This window comes from Mustela nigripes, chromosome 10 (genome assembly GCF_022355385.1).
Source record: "Mustela nigripes isolate SB6536 chromosome 10, MUSNIG.SB6536, whole genome shotgun sequence".
NCBI classification, from domain to species: domain Eukaryota; kingdom Metazoa; phylum Chordata; class Mammalia; order Carnivora; family Mustelidae; genus Mustela; species Mustela nigripes.
The window spans coordinates 30,487,952-30,503,797 of NC_081566.1; the positions used below are offsets into that span (position 1 = coordinate 30,487,952).

At 45.7% G+C, this 15,846-nt stretch overlaps 1 protein-coding gene across 1 annotated transcript in view; it reads left to right on the plus strand.

Moving 5' to 3' along the window:
* NVL (nuclear VCP like) overlaps window positions 1-15,846 on the plus strand; it is a 97,107-nt gene that overhangs the window by 31,414 nt on the left and 49,847 nt on the right. The window contains exons 13-17 of the mRNA XM_059412921.1: window positions 1,831-2,095; window positions 3,572-3,790; window positions 4,691-4,795; window positions 8,914-8,976; window positions 15,196-15,315. Of these exons, the coding sequence (XP_059268904.1) occupies window positions 1,831-2,095; window positions 3,572-3,790; window positions 4,691-4,795; window positions 8,914-8,976; window positions 15,196-15,315 (772 nt within the window). The remainder of the gene's footprint in view (window positions 1-1,830; window positions 2,096-3,571; window positions 3,791-4,690; window positions 4,796-8,913; window positions 8,977-15,195; window positions 15,316-15,846) is intronic.

The window sequence follows — 15,846 nt, forward strand, 5'->3', positions numbered from 1 at the left end:
GTTAAAATTCATCCTATTTATAGGCAAATAATGACATTAAACCTGGATCATTTATTCCGGAAACCCCTAATATTTTAATCTTTTCTGGGGGTTTATCGCCCTTAAGGCATCAGCTAGAGCTGATGCAGAAACCCGTGTCGGGGTGCCTTTCTCAGGTAGTAAGACGTTTACACATCAGAACCCTCTAAACACCCATCCCTTTGGTGTCCTAGCGGTATAAAGACCTCTCTCTACATGGAGCCCCGCTGGAGCCTGGAGACTAACGTTGATGGCTTTTGAAAGACCTCATACAAATAAAGACTGAACTTCTTGTTTCCCGTTCTGTGGCTCCCTTCCAGAATGGGCCGGGGTCTGGGTGGTAAGGGTCCATACAGCCTCCTGGTTCCGTGGACTATGGATTTCATGCTTCCGGATCTTGTTATTTTTCCAGGCGGAGGACTGTTGCTGCCGTAGTCACTCTGCCATCTTGAAACTGGAAATCTCTTCCTTGGTCTTTTCTCCTCCTCTGGAGTTTCCAGAGTGTGGTGACTGGAAATATCTACATTTTTTTCAGAAATATAAGTTGTAACTGAGAAAAGGATGATACTTATTTTATGTTAGCAGTTTCTTCTGACATTCTGAGTATCTTAGTGTTCTCATGAAAATGGTTTTATAGTGGAAGCTTTTTTTGCTTTCCGTTGTGTAGAGTGTCTGAGTGATTTTTCATTGGTCAGTAATGTTTATCTGCTGCTTTTCTGTTCACTTACATGACCTCAGGGGACTTTTCTGGAACTTACTCTCCATCAATGCTCCTCTGCCCCACAACTTTGGAAATTCCAGACTGTATTTCCCTGTCCAAGTTCATCCATAATGTCACAATATGTGAATCGTAATAACTAACACTTGGGCGCTTGCTGTAGCTCAGACGTTGTTCGGAGGGTTCAGCAGATGTTCACGCTGACCCCCCTGCGAGCGAGTGCTGCTATGATCCATAGCTAACAAGTGACAAAACCCAAGTGCACAGGGCAGCAACGGGCCCAGGCAGGGAGCGGCAGGGCCGGCTGCAGAACTCCCGGCTGGCTTGTTTCTTCACAAGCTCTTACCACAAACTGTCTGGGGTCCTCTTTTGATGGCCATTACCTGGAGACCCACATTCTCTGGCCCTACCTGGTGGTGCTTCCAGCGAGCGGGCTTTCTCTCCCATGTAGTATGGTCAAGTTGGGGAAGTAACTGTCCTAACATGAAGCTAGGGGTTAAGGTGGGCAGCAGCCTAGCTTTTTGTGACAAATAGAACTGATGGTTTACTTGAGTTTGGTGGCTCTTATTTCTGGAAGATGTCCATTTAATCTACTCTCAAAGCAGAATTTACTTCAAATAAACAGTAAGTTGTTTTATTTTGTTTTTTAAGAATTTTATTTACTTATTTGACAGAGAGAGACAGTGAGAGAGGGAACATAAGCTGAGGGAGTGGGAGAGGGAGAAGCAGGCTTCCCACTGAGCGGGGATCCCGAAGTGGGGCTTAATTCTAGGACCCTGGGATCATGACCTGAGCTGAAGGCAGATGCTTAACGACTAAGTCACCCAGGTGCCCCAGTAGTGACTTGTTTTGACTGGTGAGTCAGGAATCCGAATTTTTTAAAAAAATAATTTAGTTATTCATTTGACAGAGAGATCATAAGTAGGCAAAACAGCAGGCAGAGAGAGGTTCCCTCTCTGAGCAGAGAGCCTGTTGCAGGGCCCAATCCCAGCACCCCAAGATCATCACATTAGCCGAAGGCAGAGGCACAAGCCACTGAGCCACCCAGGTGCCCCAGGAATCTGAATTTCTTTTTGCCCCTGTCTTCCCTACAGAATACTTCGAACTTTGTGCAGAAAACTTAGACTTCCGGAAAGTTTCCCTTTTTGTCATTTAGCACACCTGACACCAGGCTTCGTTGGTGCTGACCTGATGGCACTCTGCCGAGAAGCGGCCATGGGCGCGGTCAGCAGGGTCCTGATGGCATGGCAGGAACAGCAGACCATGGATCCCAAGACTGCAGTTTCGCCCCCTGGACGAGGCCGGGAATACCCAATGGGAGCCGAGCCCACTCCTGAACCACCGGCGTGTTCTGTGCAGGTACCTTCCCCTATCCTGATGTCAGCCATGCAGCAGGCATCAGTGGATTTGAGGTGTATGATTTTTGGTTTTATTGGCATTTTATCCACTGCATGATGATCAGTTACATCCAGAATGCCTCTGGTTTCCAAAGTACAAGTTATTTTACGTTTTTAGCCGATCCTGAGTGAAATCCTTTTACAACATGGATTATAAAATTGTGGAGCAAACCATGGGCTGCCCGCCTGCTGCCTCTTCTTGGGACATAGCTATGTTCCCATGTTTCCCACATCACCTCCCTGCTGTCCCACTTCACAGCGTGGTTCACACTGGAGGCTCCCAAAGCCTATAGTGTTGACCCTGCAAGTCTATCTAGAGAAAGTTCTCCAGCTGTTGTAAGAGCACCAGACATTTAGTTCTGTTTCCTGGTTACTGTCTGCTCACATGGACTGGCATAGTCTACGGTGAGCTTGCTGCACGTGGCTCTGGAGGATGGTCCTGCTCTAGTTGGGAGCTCTATGATTCGTGAAGACTCAGCACAACATTTATGTAGCACTTGATGGTTTGCACAGAGGCATCATGGCTTCATGATCAGAGGAGCTGAGCCTCTGCTCTCCATGCAGCCTCTGCTCTCTAGAGCAGACATCCTGGTGTGTGGCTGCAGATGTCTTTTCCCTCCTTACTCATTTGGAACCACAGATATATCTGTTAAAATTCACAGCAAGCACAGTCCTTATATAATGCTGTACATAAGTTAGAATTTTGTGAATTGAATTACTCAGTTACTCTTCACCCATCCTTTCATTTCTTTACAAAGCAAGAAGTCTGGGGCGCCTGGGTGGCTCAGTGGGTTAAAGCCTCTGTCTTCGGCTCAGGTCATGATCTCAGGGTCCTGGGATCGAGCCCCGCATCGGGCTCGCTGCTCAGCGGGGAGCCTGCTTCCTCCTCTCTCTCTGCCTGCCTCTCTGCCTCCTTGTGATCTCTCTCTCTCTCTCTCAAATAATAAATAAAATCTTTAAAAAAAAAAAAAACAAAAACAAAGCAAGAAGTCTGCCTTTGAAGCTCAAGGCTTGGTGTAGTCCCAGGATGCCAGCTCTCTGTGTAGGGGCAAGCCTCCGGGGAGCCATACTGTGAATGACACTCTTACTGGTGTAATTTTGGTTTAATTTCATCAAAATTCACCTGCTGTTCAATTCTTTATAAGTGAAACATGGGAATTGGTAGTTGTAGAAATGAACACGGTCATCTGCTAGTGTAGCGTCGCCTACAGACACCATCCTCCTGTGTTCCATTCCAGTCAGTGGGCCTGCCCCCGGCCAAGTTGCATGAGCCCTGGAGACCAAAATAAACCACTGTGTCAATGGGGAAAATTGTTTAAACACAGGAAAGCTCTTACAGCTTAAAGAAATACTGCAGTAACAATTCTTAAAAGTACAAAATAACTTTTTCAACAGACTTCATGTTTGTTCATCTTCCCCCTCAATCGCTCCCTGTCAGGATGAGTTGAAGTGGCTTCTGGAGCTGCTAAGAAGCCAAGACCCCCTGTCCGAGGAGCAGCTGCAGGGACTGTGCATCGAGTGGGATGATTTCACTGCTGCGCTCGCCTCAGTCCAGCCCTCTGCCAAAAGGGAAGGCTTTGTCACCGTCCCCAATGTGACTTGGGCAGATATTGGTGCCCTGGAAGATATCCGGGAGGAGCTCACCATGGCAATACTGGTAGGTGTGTCTGCGGCTGAGTGCCCAGCATGTGCACAAGGCTGTGTGTCAAAACAGGTTCGGCTGTAACTTTCTCCTGTGGGTCCTGTTGGATTCTAATTAAGCCTCCAACAGCTGTTTCTCATTCTTATGAGATCTGTTTTAGACCCATTCTCATGGTTGTGCTTGAATTCTTGGCAGTGAACATTAAAAAAAAAAAAAAAGGTTTCAACCAAGAGCCGACTATTTGAGAAATATTTTCTCAACTCGCTCACACTCCTATGGGTCAAAGCAGTTTAGTGCCTGTGAAACTTTAAATTAATATTTTTTAAAATTTTATTTATTTATTTGACAGAGAGAGAGAAAGAGGGAACCCAAGCAGGGGGGAGTGGGAGAGGGAGAAGCAGGCTTCCCACTGAGTAGGGAGCCTGATGTGGGGCTCAATCCCAGGACCCCGGGTTCATGACCTGAACCAAAGGCAGATACTTAACAACTGAGCCATGCAGGCGCCCCTTGGATTAATTTTCTTTACGCTTACTTTTCCACTTTCCTGAGCGTTCTGTGGTTCATTAATGAAGGATGATCCACTTCGAGGTGTGGAGTTTCTGAAAGCAAAGAGCAGGGTATAGCATGTGTCTCTGGCTCCTGACCACGCAGGGCACTCCTGCTTCTGAGCCTCACAGGATGGCTCCACCTGATGCTTTATAACCTGGGAATTTAGGTAGCGTAAAAAAACTCTTGATTTTAAGATGCTGAAGTATTGTATCATTATGCTTAAAATGTTTGAATTCCCCAAGAGCAGGGATTCCCGTAATAATCACATGTGCCCCACACTCCTCTTGGCAGCATGCATCGAGATCATTCGGGCACACAGTATAGGACGGACATTTGTAACAACACACGTGGCTATTGTCTTCACAGGCACCGGTGCACAACCCTGATCAGTTCCGAGCTCTTGGATTGGAGACTCCCGCTGGGGTCCTCCTGGCTGGCCCCCCCGGCTGTGGGAAAACGCTGCTGGCAAAGGTATGGGGTGAGCGCAGGGGTGAGCGTAGCTGCCCGTGTTTTCCTTCTTACAATGGGGAGGAGAGTAGGAATTTAACTTCTGTCTTACAGCAAGTGGGTTTTACATAGTCTCTATTACAGACTCTTTCTAGCAAGACTGGCCTTTTCTTCAGGAAGGTTTCCCACTTTTATTTTAATTACAAAAAAATGCATCATTGAGAATTTGCACAAAAAAAAGATTTTTACATTTTTAACAGCAATTTACCATATTTTCTGTTATTCTGGCTTTTTAGTGAGCACTGTCACGTAACTGTGGTTTGTAGCTGACCTTGTTTCCTGCTTTTGTGTAGTTCTTTATAAGTATTTTCTTCTGTGTTTCTTAATAATTGTTATTAAAAAAAAAAACCCTTTCCTTGCAATAGAAAATATACAGAAGCCAAAGGGGTCACACTACTTAGAATCCTCTCATGGCGGCTAACTGGTTCATTCTGTGTTCAGTCCTTCCAGACATCTCCATACAGGCACATCCCAATGATATGTGTGCATAACTTTGCACGTGTTTTGACAAGTATAAGGTTTTTAATGATGCTTTCCCAGCATAGCAATATGTCTTGAACATGTCAACATATATACACCTCAGTATTTTAACATCTGTCTAGTATCCTGTCATGAAGATACTCTGTAACTTACAGAAATGATGCCCCATTGAAACAACACTATGTCTAATAGTCCTGTACTTAGATTTTTTGTATCTTAACTGATTGTTTTATTAAAATGCATTCCTGAATAATTTTTCAATAAAAGGAATGCATGTTTCTAAAACTTTTGACCCATTACCACTTGATCAGAGTAAACCATTACCAGATTACATCTGCTCCATCACCAAAGTGCCTTCAAGATGCTTTGTGCAGATTCAACCCTGGCAGTGTGGGTATTGTCCCGCACACCCCAAGTTAGCAAGAACCAATGATGCTTTCAATGTCTGATGGTCGGGGAGGCAAAAATGGTATTGTACACTTTCTAATTCACATTTTAAAAATTACCAGTGGGCTTATCAAACTATGTATTTATTGGCTATTTTTCTTAATGAAACTGTTCATATCCTTTGCCTGTTTTTCCATTGACATGTGTGTGGTTCTATAATGATTCTTCAAATATTAAAATGGTTTTTTATTTATTTTATTTATTTTTTTTCATTTTTATGTGGGCAAATTTCTCAGTTTGTGTCTTTTTTTTTTCCTTTGGAGTCATGCAAATTAGACCCCTCTTCCTTATCTGTAAGTTATGTGGGCTGTCATTTTTAATGTCTGTATAATGTTTCATCTTTTACTTAGCCCTCATCAGCTTTTTAAATTATTCGAATTACTTATAAACAGAATGAAAACTAATAGCATTTTTAGTAGATGCCACAGCAGCTAATATGTGACTGCTCCATAAATATCCACTAGCAACAGTAAATACCAAATATCCATATATCAAATAGCACACGTGAAGTTTTCCAAACTTACTGTTGCTGATACGACTACATTTCCTTGCTCTGTGCTTCCTGCACTCTTCCAGGCCCTGGCTGTGCAGGGTCAGAGGGCACCATGGGGGGCGGGGGCAGCAGTTTCCTGGGGGCATCATTCTAAAAGGACAGAGCAGGAAAGAAGGGCCTGCCTATGAATATGTAAATTCATCAGGCAGATGCAGGTCCTGGGCCTGGATGCCTTGCCCACCGAGTTTGTTTACTTACTTACATTTGCCTTTGAGTAGCCCTTCCTTGGCAGAAAGTAGACAGTGTGGGTTATTTGAAATCCGTAGACCGGATTTTCCTCTTCTCCCTATTCCTGCCTCCCCCGACTGCCAACAACTTGGTACCGGTCTGCACTCACATTCTGGCACCAGCACCTGATGAGGGGGAATCTGACCAAGAACTCCGTGGGTGGCCTTCAGGCTCACTGGGTCCGTGAGCCCAGGTGGTATTTGTGCAGCTGTGTACTTTTTCCTGGGAGAGGGTTCACCACTTTCTTTAGATGCTCTGGGAGGTAAATGCCCGAAAATCTTGAAATGGTAGAAAATGTCCTTGAATGGCAGAAGGAAATGTTACTGTAGGAAAGTTGTGGAACTACTTATAAGTCAGAACCTGGCACCTTAGTATGGACCATAAATGAAGATTTGGGCTAATCTTGGTTGTTTTGTTTACTCACAGTCACAATAAGATAATACCATTTTTCTGAACACTGATGCAAAGAAAGTGTATGAGTAGCATAAGGTCAAGGCATATGATTGCCAGAGCCAAGACCTTGCACAGTGATGGCTGATGAGGAAACTGCAGAGAGAGGAGTGAGATCAATGAGCGTCTGGAGCTCTGGCCTGAAGCAGACAGCTCCTGACCATGTGCAGGAGGCTCAGTCTGTGAAGAAAAAGTAAATTGTGCTCACTGTGCTTCCCCTAGGAGACAAGATTGCCAACAACTTCAGGAACTCTTGGGGGGTATTTGTGGTTAAATTTTGGAAGTCTGGCAGATAGAAGCTGAAAAGCTGATGCAGGGGCATCAGCCCTTGTTATATGTGGTCCCTGGTTCTCCTGTTTGTGTCATGTTGAATGAAAGCTGGGACAGAGACCAAGCGCTCCCTCCGAGGCAGAGCACACATGCGTTCGTGTGTTAGGCACTTACTGGGCCACTTCCTTACTCTGCCGGCCCCTGTTGGAGGCGAACCAGGCACTTCCTGTGGTGGCATTTACTGTCTGTCTGGGGAGACAGGCAGGAAACGGTAATAGAGTAACACTGGAGATGAAGCAAGGTTAGGCTGGAAATCAGCAGATGTGCTGATACATTGGCTAGGAGGTGGCTGTTTGAGGTAGTGATGTTTGGGGATGCTCTCAGTTGGCAGTGTTCTGAGGGATGGGCTGGCCATGTGAGGCAGCAGGGATAGAGGGGGAAGGCTCCTCCAGGCAGAGGGAACAGCAGTGGCAGAATCCCTGACGTGGGGAAGGGCTTGGTGAGTTCGAGATCCAGAGAAAGCCAGTGTCTGGACTGTGGAGAAGCTGTCCTGTGCCAAACTACAGGCTTGTGAGCTGTGGTTAATGTTTCATACTGTGCTCAAAGATGAATGCGAATCCTAGGGAAATGATAGGACTGACGTGCTGGGGGCACTGTGAAAATAGGTGGGAGGAAAGCAAGAGGGAGATGAAACTGGTCAGGGTCTTGGGTTTGGTTTCTTTGGATATCCAGACAGGAGATACGGTGGTCTGCGTGAGGCAGTATGTGGTGGAGAAGCAGAGAGCAGTGGACTCCTGCATTTTGGCATCAGAGCTGACAGGACTTGCAGGCAGATTGGATGACGTCACAAGACAGGGTCAAGGTGGGGGCCCCAGGGTTTGGGTTTAAAAGCTTTTGGAGTTGGAAGTGTGGGGTGTGGAGGGAGTTGGACAGATCCACACGTCCTGCTCTGTCAATGATGGATTTGAGATGTGTGTCCAATCGGGAGGGAGATGCCGAGCAGTCTGTTGGGTCTAGATCTGGAGCTCCAAGGTAAGGCTCTGAGGAGAGAAGAAGAGGGAGATCCCTTCCCTGGTCCTCGTGAAGCTCTGGGTGATTTGCTCAGGGTTCAGGTGACCTTCAGGTGAACGCTGTTGGATTCTGCCACATGTATAAGCACATGTGTCTCCTTCGTGCTTCTCTTTGGCTTTGAGCCATGAGGTTTAATCGTTATTAAAAATAACCAGGAAACACTGGCCTTTGACCCGGGCTGATACTGATGTTTTTGAATTTGGGGTCATGAGCTAATGATTTTTTTCACTGAGCAACAACGTGCTAGGATGTGGAGGTTATGGTCTTACTGGGATTCCAGGCTGAGGCTACGAGTGTGCAGATGTACGTGTGTGAGCAAGTTTACAGAAACAGAACACTGACATAGATGTTCCTGTTGTCTCCATCTGACTTGCAGTCTAAGTGATTTTTAGAAAGTGAATATTCCTTGATTTTTTTTTAACCCGTTTCTCCTTTTCCCATATGTGAGTTGCGTCTAATAAGGAAAAAATGGCTGTGAGAGAAGGGAAGCAGCATAAGCTGCAAAAGTCCCTGCTCTGTCACGAATTGCTGTCACTTTCTGCTGTACTTGTCTGACTTGTGTCCTTTGGTTTTCTCTCCCTAGGCTGTTGCAAATGAGTCCGGACTGAACTTTATATCGGTCAAGGGACCTGAATTGCTCAACATGGTAAGTCATGTGGCGTCCGCCATGAGTATAGGTTGGGAGACTCGGGGCCACTCCAGTCACGGGCTGGCATGTCCTCAGTCCTGGGGATGGACGTGGCATTTGGGTAAAATCTCCACTGCGGGCGTGATGTTAGCTTTGCTCTACAGTTCCGAATATGTGTAGCTGCTCTCCCAGTTAGGTCTCATCAGCTTGGCGTTTCCATGTTCTCACCTGCAAAATGGAAATAACATTCAAAGTGTATGATCCTTGCCGAGTGTTCATCACACACTGTACATACACAGTCATCCCTCAAGCAGCCTGGGTGTGAGCTGCGCAGGCCCATGTAAACATGCAGAGACTTCTCAGCAAATACAGTCCTCGCCATGTATTTTCCTCATATTTTCTTCTCTGATGCTAGTAACTTTATTGTCAGAAGTCCGCTTGTGATACACAGAACATAGAAAGTAGGTGTCAGTCGACTGTTTATGTTGTCGACTGTTAGGCTTCTGAAAGTCAACAAGCTATTGGTGGTTAAGTTTTGGGGGAGTCAAAAGTTACACATGGATTTTCGACAGCAGTGGGCAGGGGGGGTTAGTGCTCCTAACCCTTTGCACTGTTCAAGGGTCCACTGTATTATTCTTCAGCAACCCAGTGAGAGATGACTTACTGTTTCCTCTGATTCCTGATTTCCAAACAAGGAAACTGAAGTCTTCAGGCAGCGTGCACCTTGGCCAAAGTCCGAGAGCTGAGGGAGGAGAGCTGAGATTTGAGTCTTGATTACGTGACTCCTGGTCTGCTTGCCTTGCTCTAGTGTCCTGTGGCTCAAATGACTGAGGTGGTTTTTTTTCTTTAAAGTAGGCTCCACACCCAGCATGGAGCCCAACACGAGGCTTGAACTCATGACCATAAGATCATGACCTGAGCCAAGATCAAGAGTTAGACACTCAACTGACTGAGCCACCCCAGTACCCCCAGATGACTTAAGTTTTAATAAATAAAAGTACTAAGGAGAAAAATATTACCATAGTATATAGTAACTTCTTTCCGTATTTAGCAGTTGATGTAGTGTCTCAAATTTAAGAGAGTTTGAATACCTTATTATCTCTTCATCCCCGTGAGAAGTAAAAATGCTATTCTGTTATGTATTCAGATGAAGAAGTGAAAGTAGTAGTGTTTATTTTAAAAGGCCTTCCAGGGTGCCCGCTGGCCTAGTTGGTGGAGCATGTGACTCTTGATCTTGGGCTTATGAGTTTGAGCCCCACGTTGGGTGTAGAGATGATTTAAAATCTTTAAAAAAAAAATTAAATAAAAGGCTTTTTACATTTATACCCCTACTGGTTTTTAATGTGTTTCCTATTGTATGTGATACCTTGCTCCTAAAGTAAGGATTCATATTTAAGTGTTTCCTGTGGGCTTTCTACATACGTCTTTACTTCCCTTGTGCTTCATTTCGGCATTCTGGCAGAAGTGTTAGAAATGAACCTTGGAGGGAGAGGATTGATCAGGGATGAGACTGGAAAAGAAGGGGCAGTGAAGGGCTGTCCTACCTTGCTAGAGCTGGGATTTCCTCTCCAGAATCACAGAGACCCAACAGAGGCTATAAATTCAGCGTGTGTTGTTGTGTTAACTTTATTAGAAAGCATCCCAAGCACAGAAGTAGTTATGGAGAGTAATGGAATGAATCCTTCTTGTATTTGTCACCCAACTTTTTTTTTTTTTTTTAAATATTTTATTCATTTATTTGAGAGAGAGACAGTGAGAGAGAGCGTGAATGAGGAGAAGGTCAGAGAGAGAAGCAGACTCCCCATGGAGCTGGGAGCCCAATGTGGGACTCGATCCCGGGAATCCAGGATCATGACCTGAGCCGAAGGCAGTCGTTCAACTGACTGAGCCACCCAGGCGTCCCTTTTTTTTTTTAAGATTTTATTTATTTATTTGACAGAGAGGGAGAGATCACAAAGTAGGCAGAGAGGCAGGCAGAGAGAGAGGGGGAAGCAGGCTCCCCGCTGAGCAGAGAGCCTGATGTGGGTCTCGATCCCAGGACCCTGAGATCATGACCTGAGCCGAAGGCAGAGGCTTAACCCACTGAGCCACCCAGGTGTCCCTTTGTCACCCAACTTTAAAAAAACACACAAAACCAAGGTGCTTGAAGCCCCCTCCAGACCTTCCCTAAACATGACCCTGTTTTCTCTCCCATAGAATTTACCATAATCTTAAATTTGGTGTTCATTTATCCTGTGTAATTTCTACATTTATTCTATATGTACTTAGCCCTCAGCAATACTCAGTATTATTGTAAATGTTTCAGGAATGTTTAGGGGACAATTAGAAATGTGAACACTTGCCAGATAGATGATGTTTAGAGAATAATTTGGAAGGAAAGGGTGGATTTGGTGACAGAGTGCAGAGTGCGCTTGTCCTGACCAGTGCTGAGTTAGGCGGGAGGAGCAGATGATGAGTGAAGCGGGGTGATGGGCATATTTGGGGTTCCATATACTATAATGCCCACTTTGTTACATGTGTGGAGTGCTTTTATAAACAGTAAAGGAAAAACAAAAGAAAATCCACTTTACATAAGTGGTATGTGGGTGTTTTGTAACTTTTTTTTTTTTTTTTAAGATTTTTAAAATTTATTTGATAGAGAGAGACACAGCGAGAGAGGGAACCCAAGCAGGGGGATTTGGGAGAGGGAGAAGCAGGCTTCCTGCCCAACAGGGAGCCTGAATAGGGTCTGGATCCCAGAACTCTGGGATTGTGATCTGAGCCTAAGTCAGACACTTAATGACTGAGCCACCTAGGCACCCCTGTAACTTGATTTTATTGTTATTTTTGTTGAACATTTTTATCATTCTTTTAGCGTTTCTGGCCCCAATTCCAGTGAGGAGGGGATTCCCCCTCAAAAACATTGAGCAATTTCAGACACCGGCAGGGTATCTAAGAACACGCACGTCTCAGTTGAGCTCAGTTCTGGCACAGTCTGCTGGGACACAGCATTGGACTCCAGAGGCTAGAGCTCAGTCCTACAGGAGGGTCCCACACCCTCCAATGCACACAGCCTCCTCCTTAGTTGCTGTTGATTTGCTAGACCAGCTCATAGAACTCAGAAGTACACTTGTGTTTATTGAAGGAACTGATAAAGGATAAGAAGAGATATATGGGGCAAAGTCCCAAACAGGAGTCTTAAGAGGCTTGATGCCTGGCTGCGGGGCACACGGTAGCAAACTGGCTCTCTGGCATAGAAGGATGGAAAAACTTCCTCTTGGGTTTTTATGGAGGTGTGATTACATAGCCATAATTGGCTGAGTCACTGACCATTGGCTGATTCATTCCCCAGCTCCGTCCTATATGGGGATGTGGGGGTGAGGAGGACTGAAAATTCCATTCCTCTGACCACCCTGTCCTCCTGGCAGCCAGCCTTGCCCTCAGGTGGGGTCCAAATTCACCTTGATTAGCAAGACGTCCTTTAACTTTTGTAGTTCTGACGTTTCTCAGAAACTATGGGTGAAGATTAGATATATCTTAGTGACCAAATAAATATATCATCTAAATCATTCTATCACAGGTATTATTTTTGTTGATATGTTTACTTCGAGCTCATTAGTCTTATGTGTGGTATTCCACTGATTGAATATAACCACACTTTTAAAAAATCAGTGACGGATGTTTAGGTTGAACATTATATACACATATCCTTTCATACATTTGGGAGCTGTTTGTCCCAAGGGTATGTATTCAGAGGAGAATTGCTGTCTCTTCTAGAGTGTGTGCACTTGTAAAAATAGAAAGTTTTGCCTGCTTTTTTCCCAAGGCGGTTGTTGCTGAGTTACACCTCCCCCGGCTGTGAAGGGGGTCCCCACGTCCTCAGCAGTGCCGGTGGGATCAGCTCTGAGGAGTGCGAACGGTCATCTCACTGTGATCTGACTTGTTCTCTAGGGAGAGGTGTAGGAAGAGGTCGGTGGCAGAGTATGGAGTGATGGGCAGAGATGAGGTGGTCTTTTGAAGATCGACTTTTTGGGGTTGGAAAATGCATTTGCTCTGGGAAATTTCAGGAACAAGGGGTCTGGAGACATCCAGCAGACATGCAGATATGAGTTTGGAGCTCTGAGATTTGGCGTGGCCCCTGAAACCCTGGGAATGGGCCAGGTCTGCCGGCAGAGGGGGTGCATTCACCGGGTCCCCTGATGGCACTGGGGCAAGGAAGGAAAAACTGGCAAAGCAGGCTGGTCTCTCGAAGGGGAGGATGCCCAGGACTTCTTAAGCCTAAAAACCGGGAGGAGGCTAACTAACCTCGTTGGTATAACCAGACCGAGTACCAGGAACTGGGAGTAGGTAGGACCTTGGGTTTGGCAACTAGAAGATCATTAGTGACTTTAGGGCAAATATTTTCATGTGTTTGCAAAAGCCAGATTTTCGAGGTTGAAAAATTTAGATTCTTTAGGACCCCGAACCAGTCCAATGTATTTGTACAGGGCTCAGGGTGTGATGATTGAGGCGAATGTGAAAGTGACGCAGGCTTTCCGAGGACATCCACCATGACGCGGTGAAGGTGGACGAGCTGCAGGTCACAGTAGTAGAGACACTCTGAGAGGAATCAGCAGACAGTTGGGAGAACTGGTGGCAGGCTGTGAGACAGTGCAGGTGGGAGGAGCACAATGAGCAGAAGTACCAAGAAAGGACAGGGCAGCCGTGAGGGAAGGACAGTTCTGCTCACAGGAGCCTTACACCTTCATCACCACCGTGATGTACCGTGTGCCTGCATGATACGGCTTTCAGATTGTTTTAGGCATTGTATTATGAAAAACCTACTTTTCTTTCTTTTTATTTAATTTTATTTATTTATTCTTGAAAACTATTTATTTATTTATTTATCTGACAGAGAGAGATCACAAGTAGCAGAGAGGCAGGCAGAGAGAGAGTGGGAAGCAGGCTCCCCACTGAGCAGAGGGCCTGATGTAGGGCTCCATCCCAGGACCCTGGAATCATGACTTGAGCTGAAGACAGATGCCTAACGACTAAGCCACCCAGGTGCCCCAAAACCTGCTCTTCTTAGTCAATCGGTTCGAAATTTTACAAGAAGAATTTACAAGAAGAATGCTTCGCCAGCAGTGAGACTGTATTCTCACATGTGACTTTCTGTACGGATTAGTCTAATGTTATAGCTGCGTGTGAATTGCTGTATTCCTCAACTGAACTTTTTTATTTTGATTTAGTTTTTTCAAAGAATTTTTTTAAAGATTTTATTTATTTATTTGACAGAGACACAAGTAGGCAGAGAGGCAGGCAAAGAGAAAGAGGGAAGCAGGCTCCCTGCTGAGCAGAGAGCCCAAAGTGGGGCTGGATCCCAGGACTCTGGATCATGACTTGAGCTGAAGGTGAGGCTTAACCCACTGAGCCACCCAGGCGCCCCTAGATTTTTTTTTTTTTTTTTAAGATTTTATTTACTTATTTGACAGAGAGAGGGAACACAAGCAGGGGGAGTAGGAGAGGGCTCGCCAAGCAGGGAGCCTGATGAGGGGCTCGATCCTAGGACCCTGGGATCATGACCCGAGCTGAAGGCAGACGCTCAACGACTGAGCCACCCAGGCACCCCTTGATTTATATTTCTTTTTAAATTTTTATTTCTTTAAGTCATCTCTACACCCAACGTGGGGCTTGAACTCATGGCCCCTAAATTGAGAGTCGCACACTTTTCCGAAGGAGCCAGTCAGGCACCCCTGATTTAGACTTTAACATACCATATGTCCCACAAAGCCATGGGAGGCCTCGCTGGCTCACCTACCATCTCTGAAGCCATGTGACGACATAGCTCTCCCGTCAGCAACATGACCATGTAGGTAACACGGCAGAGCAGCGGATGACAGTTAGAACCCTGCTGAATTCGGGAGAGTTACGGCTGGGTATCCTACGCGATGAAGTTTAGGAGATCCGATGAAGTTTAGGAGATCCGTTCTAAAATACAGCCGAATTACGGGATTAATTGTGACCTGGAGGAGACCTTACACTCACTTTGCCTTTGTTTTGCAAATGAGGAAATTTGTAAATGTGGACAACAGCTAGTTTTTTTAAGTTGACCCATATATTGGCTATTTTTATGCATCAGAAATGGGTACCTATCCATAGTTGCATGTGATTCCCACCTCATGCTTTTTGGACTCTTGATATCTAACCGCTATTTAGAACTAAATGATTTGGCCCCAACCCCAAAGTTGACTGGTCTCTGTGTTGTTTCTGCTGTGTCAGTACGTCGGTGAGAGCGAGCGTGCCGTCCGCCAGGTGTTCCAGCGAGCCAGGAGCTCCGCACCCTGCGTCATCTTCTTTGATGAAGTAGACGCCCTGTGCCCTCGGAGGTCAGACCGGGAGGTAGGTGTAAAGTCCTAAACCTTTTGTGAGTTCTGACAAAGTCACTCCCTAAGAACACTAAGATTCTTGCAGTGAAGAAGCCTAGTAATTCAAAGTGAAGGCTGCCATGGTGACAGTTGGTTTTTCTTGGCATCTGTGTCCATTTTGTCGCTACATGGTATTGCTTAAACTGGTCTGGTTCAGGCAGGCAAGTGGCTGGGAACGGCAATGACGTGGCTTCCAAGAGCCTGCCTCATGATCATGACTCTCTTCAGGCAAATGGGTTCTGGAGACAGGAGAAAATATAATTTAAGATTCCCTTGAAATAGGGCTGAGCTTTGACTCAGCCCTGCTCCTTGTCTACCCAGACTCCACCTGCATCCCTGGGCTGATTTAGGGTTGGTAGGAATTTCAGTATAGTGAGTGCCTGGAAGTGCTCTTGTCATAGGGATGCTTGTCTTAAAGTCCCCAGCAGAGCGAAGCCTCTTGTAAGCAACAGCCAGCCTGCAAAAGGTGGTGGAGACTATCTGATAAGGACATTCCTGGCATGAT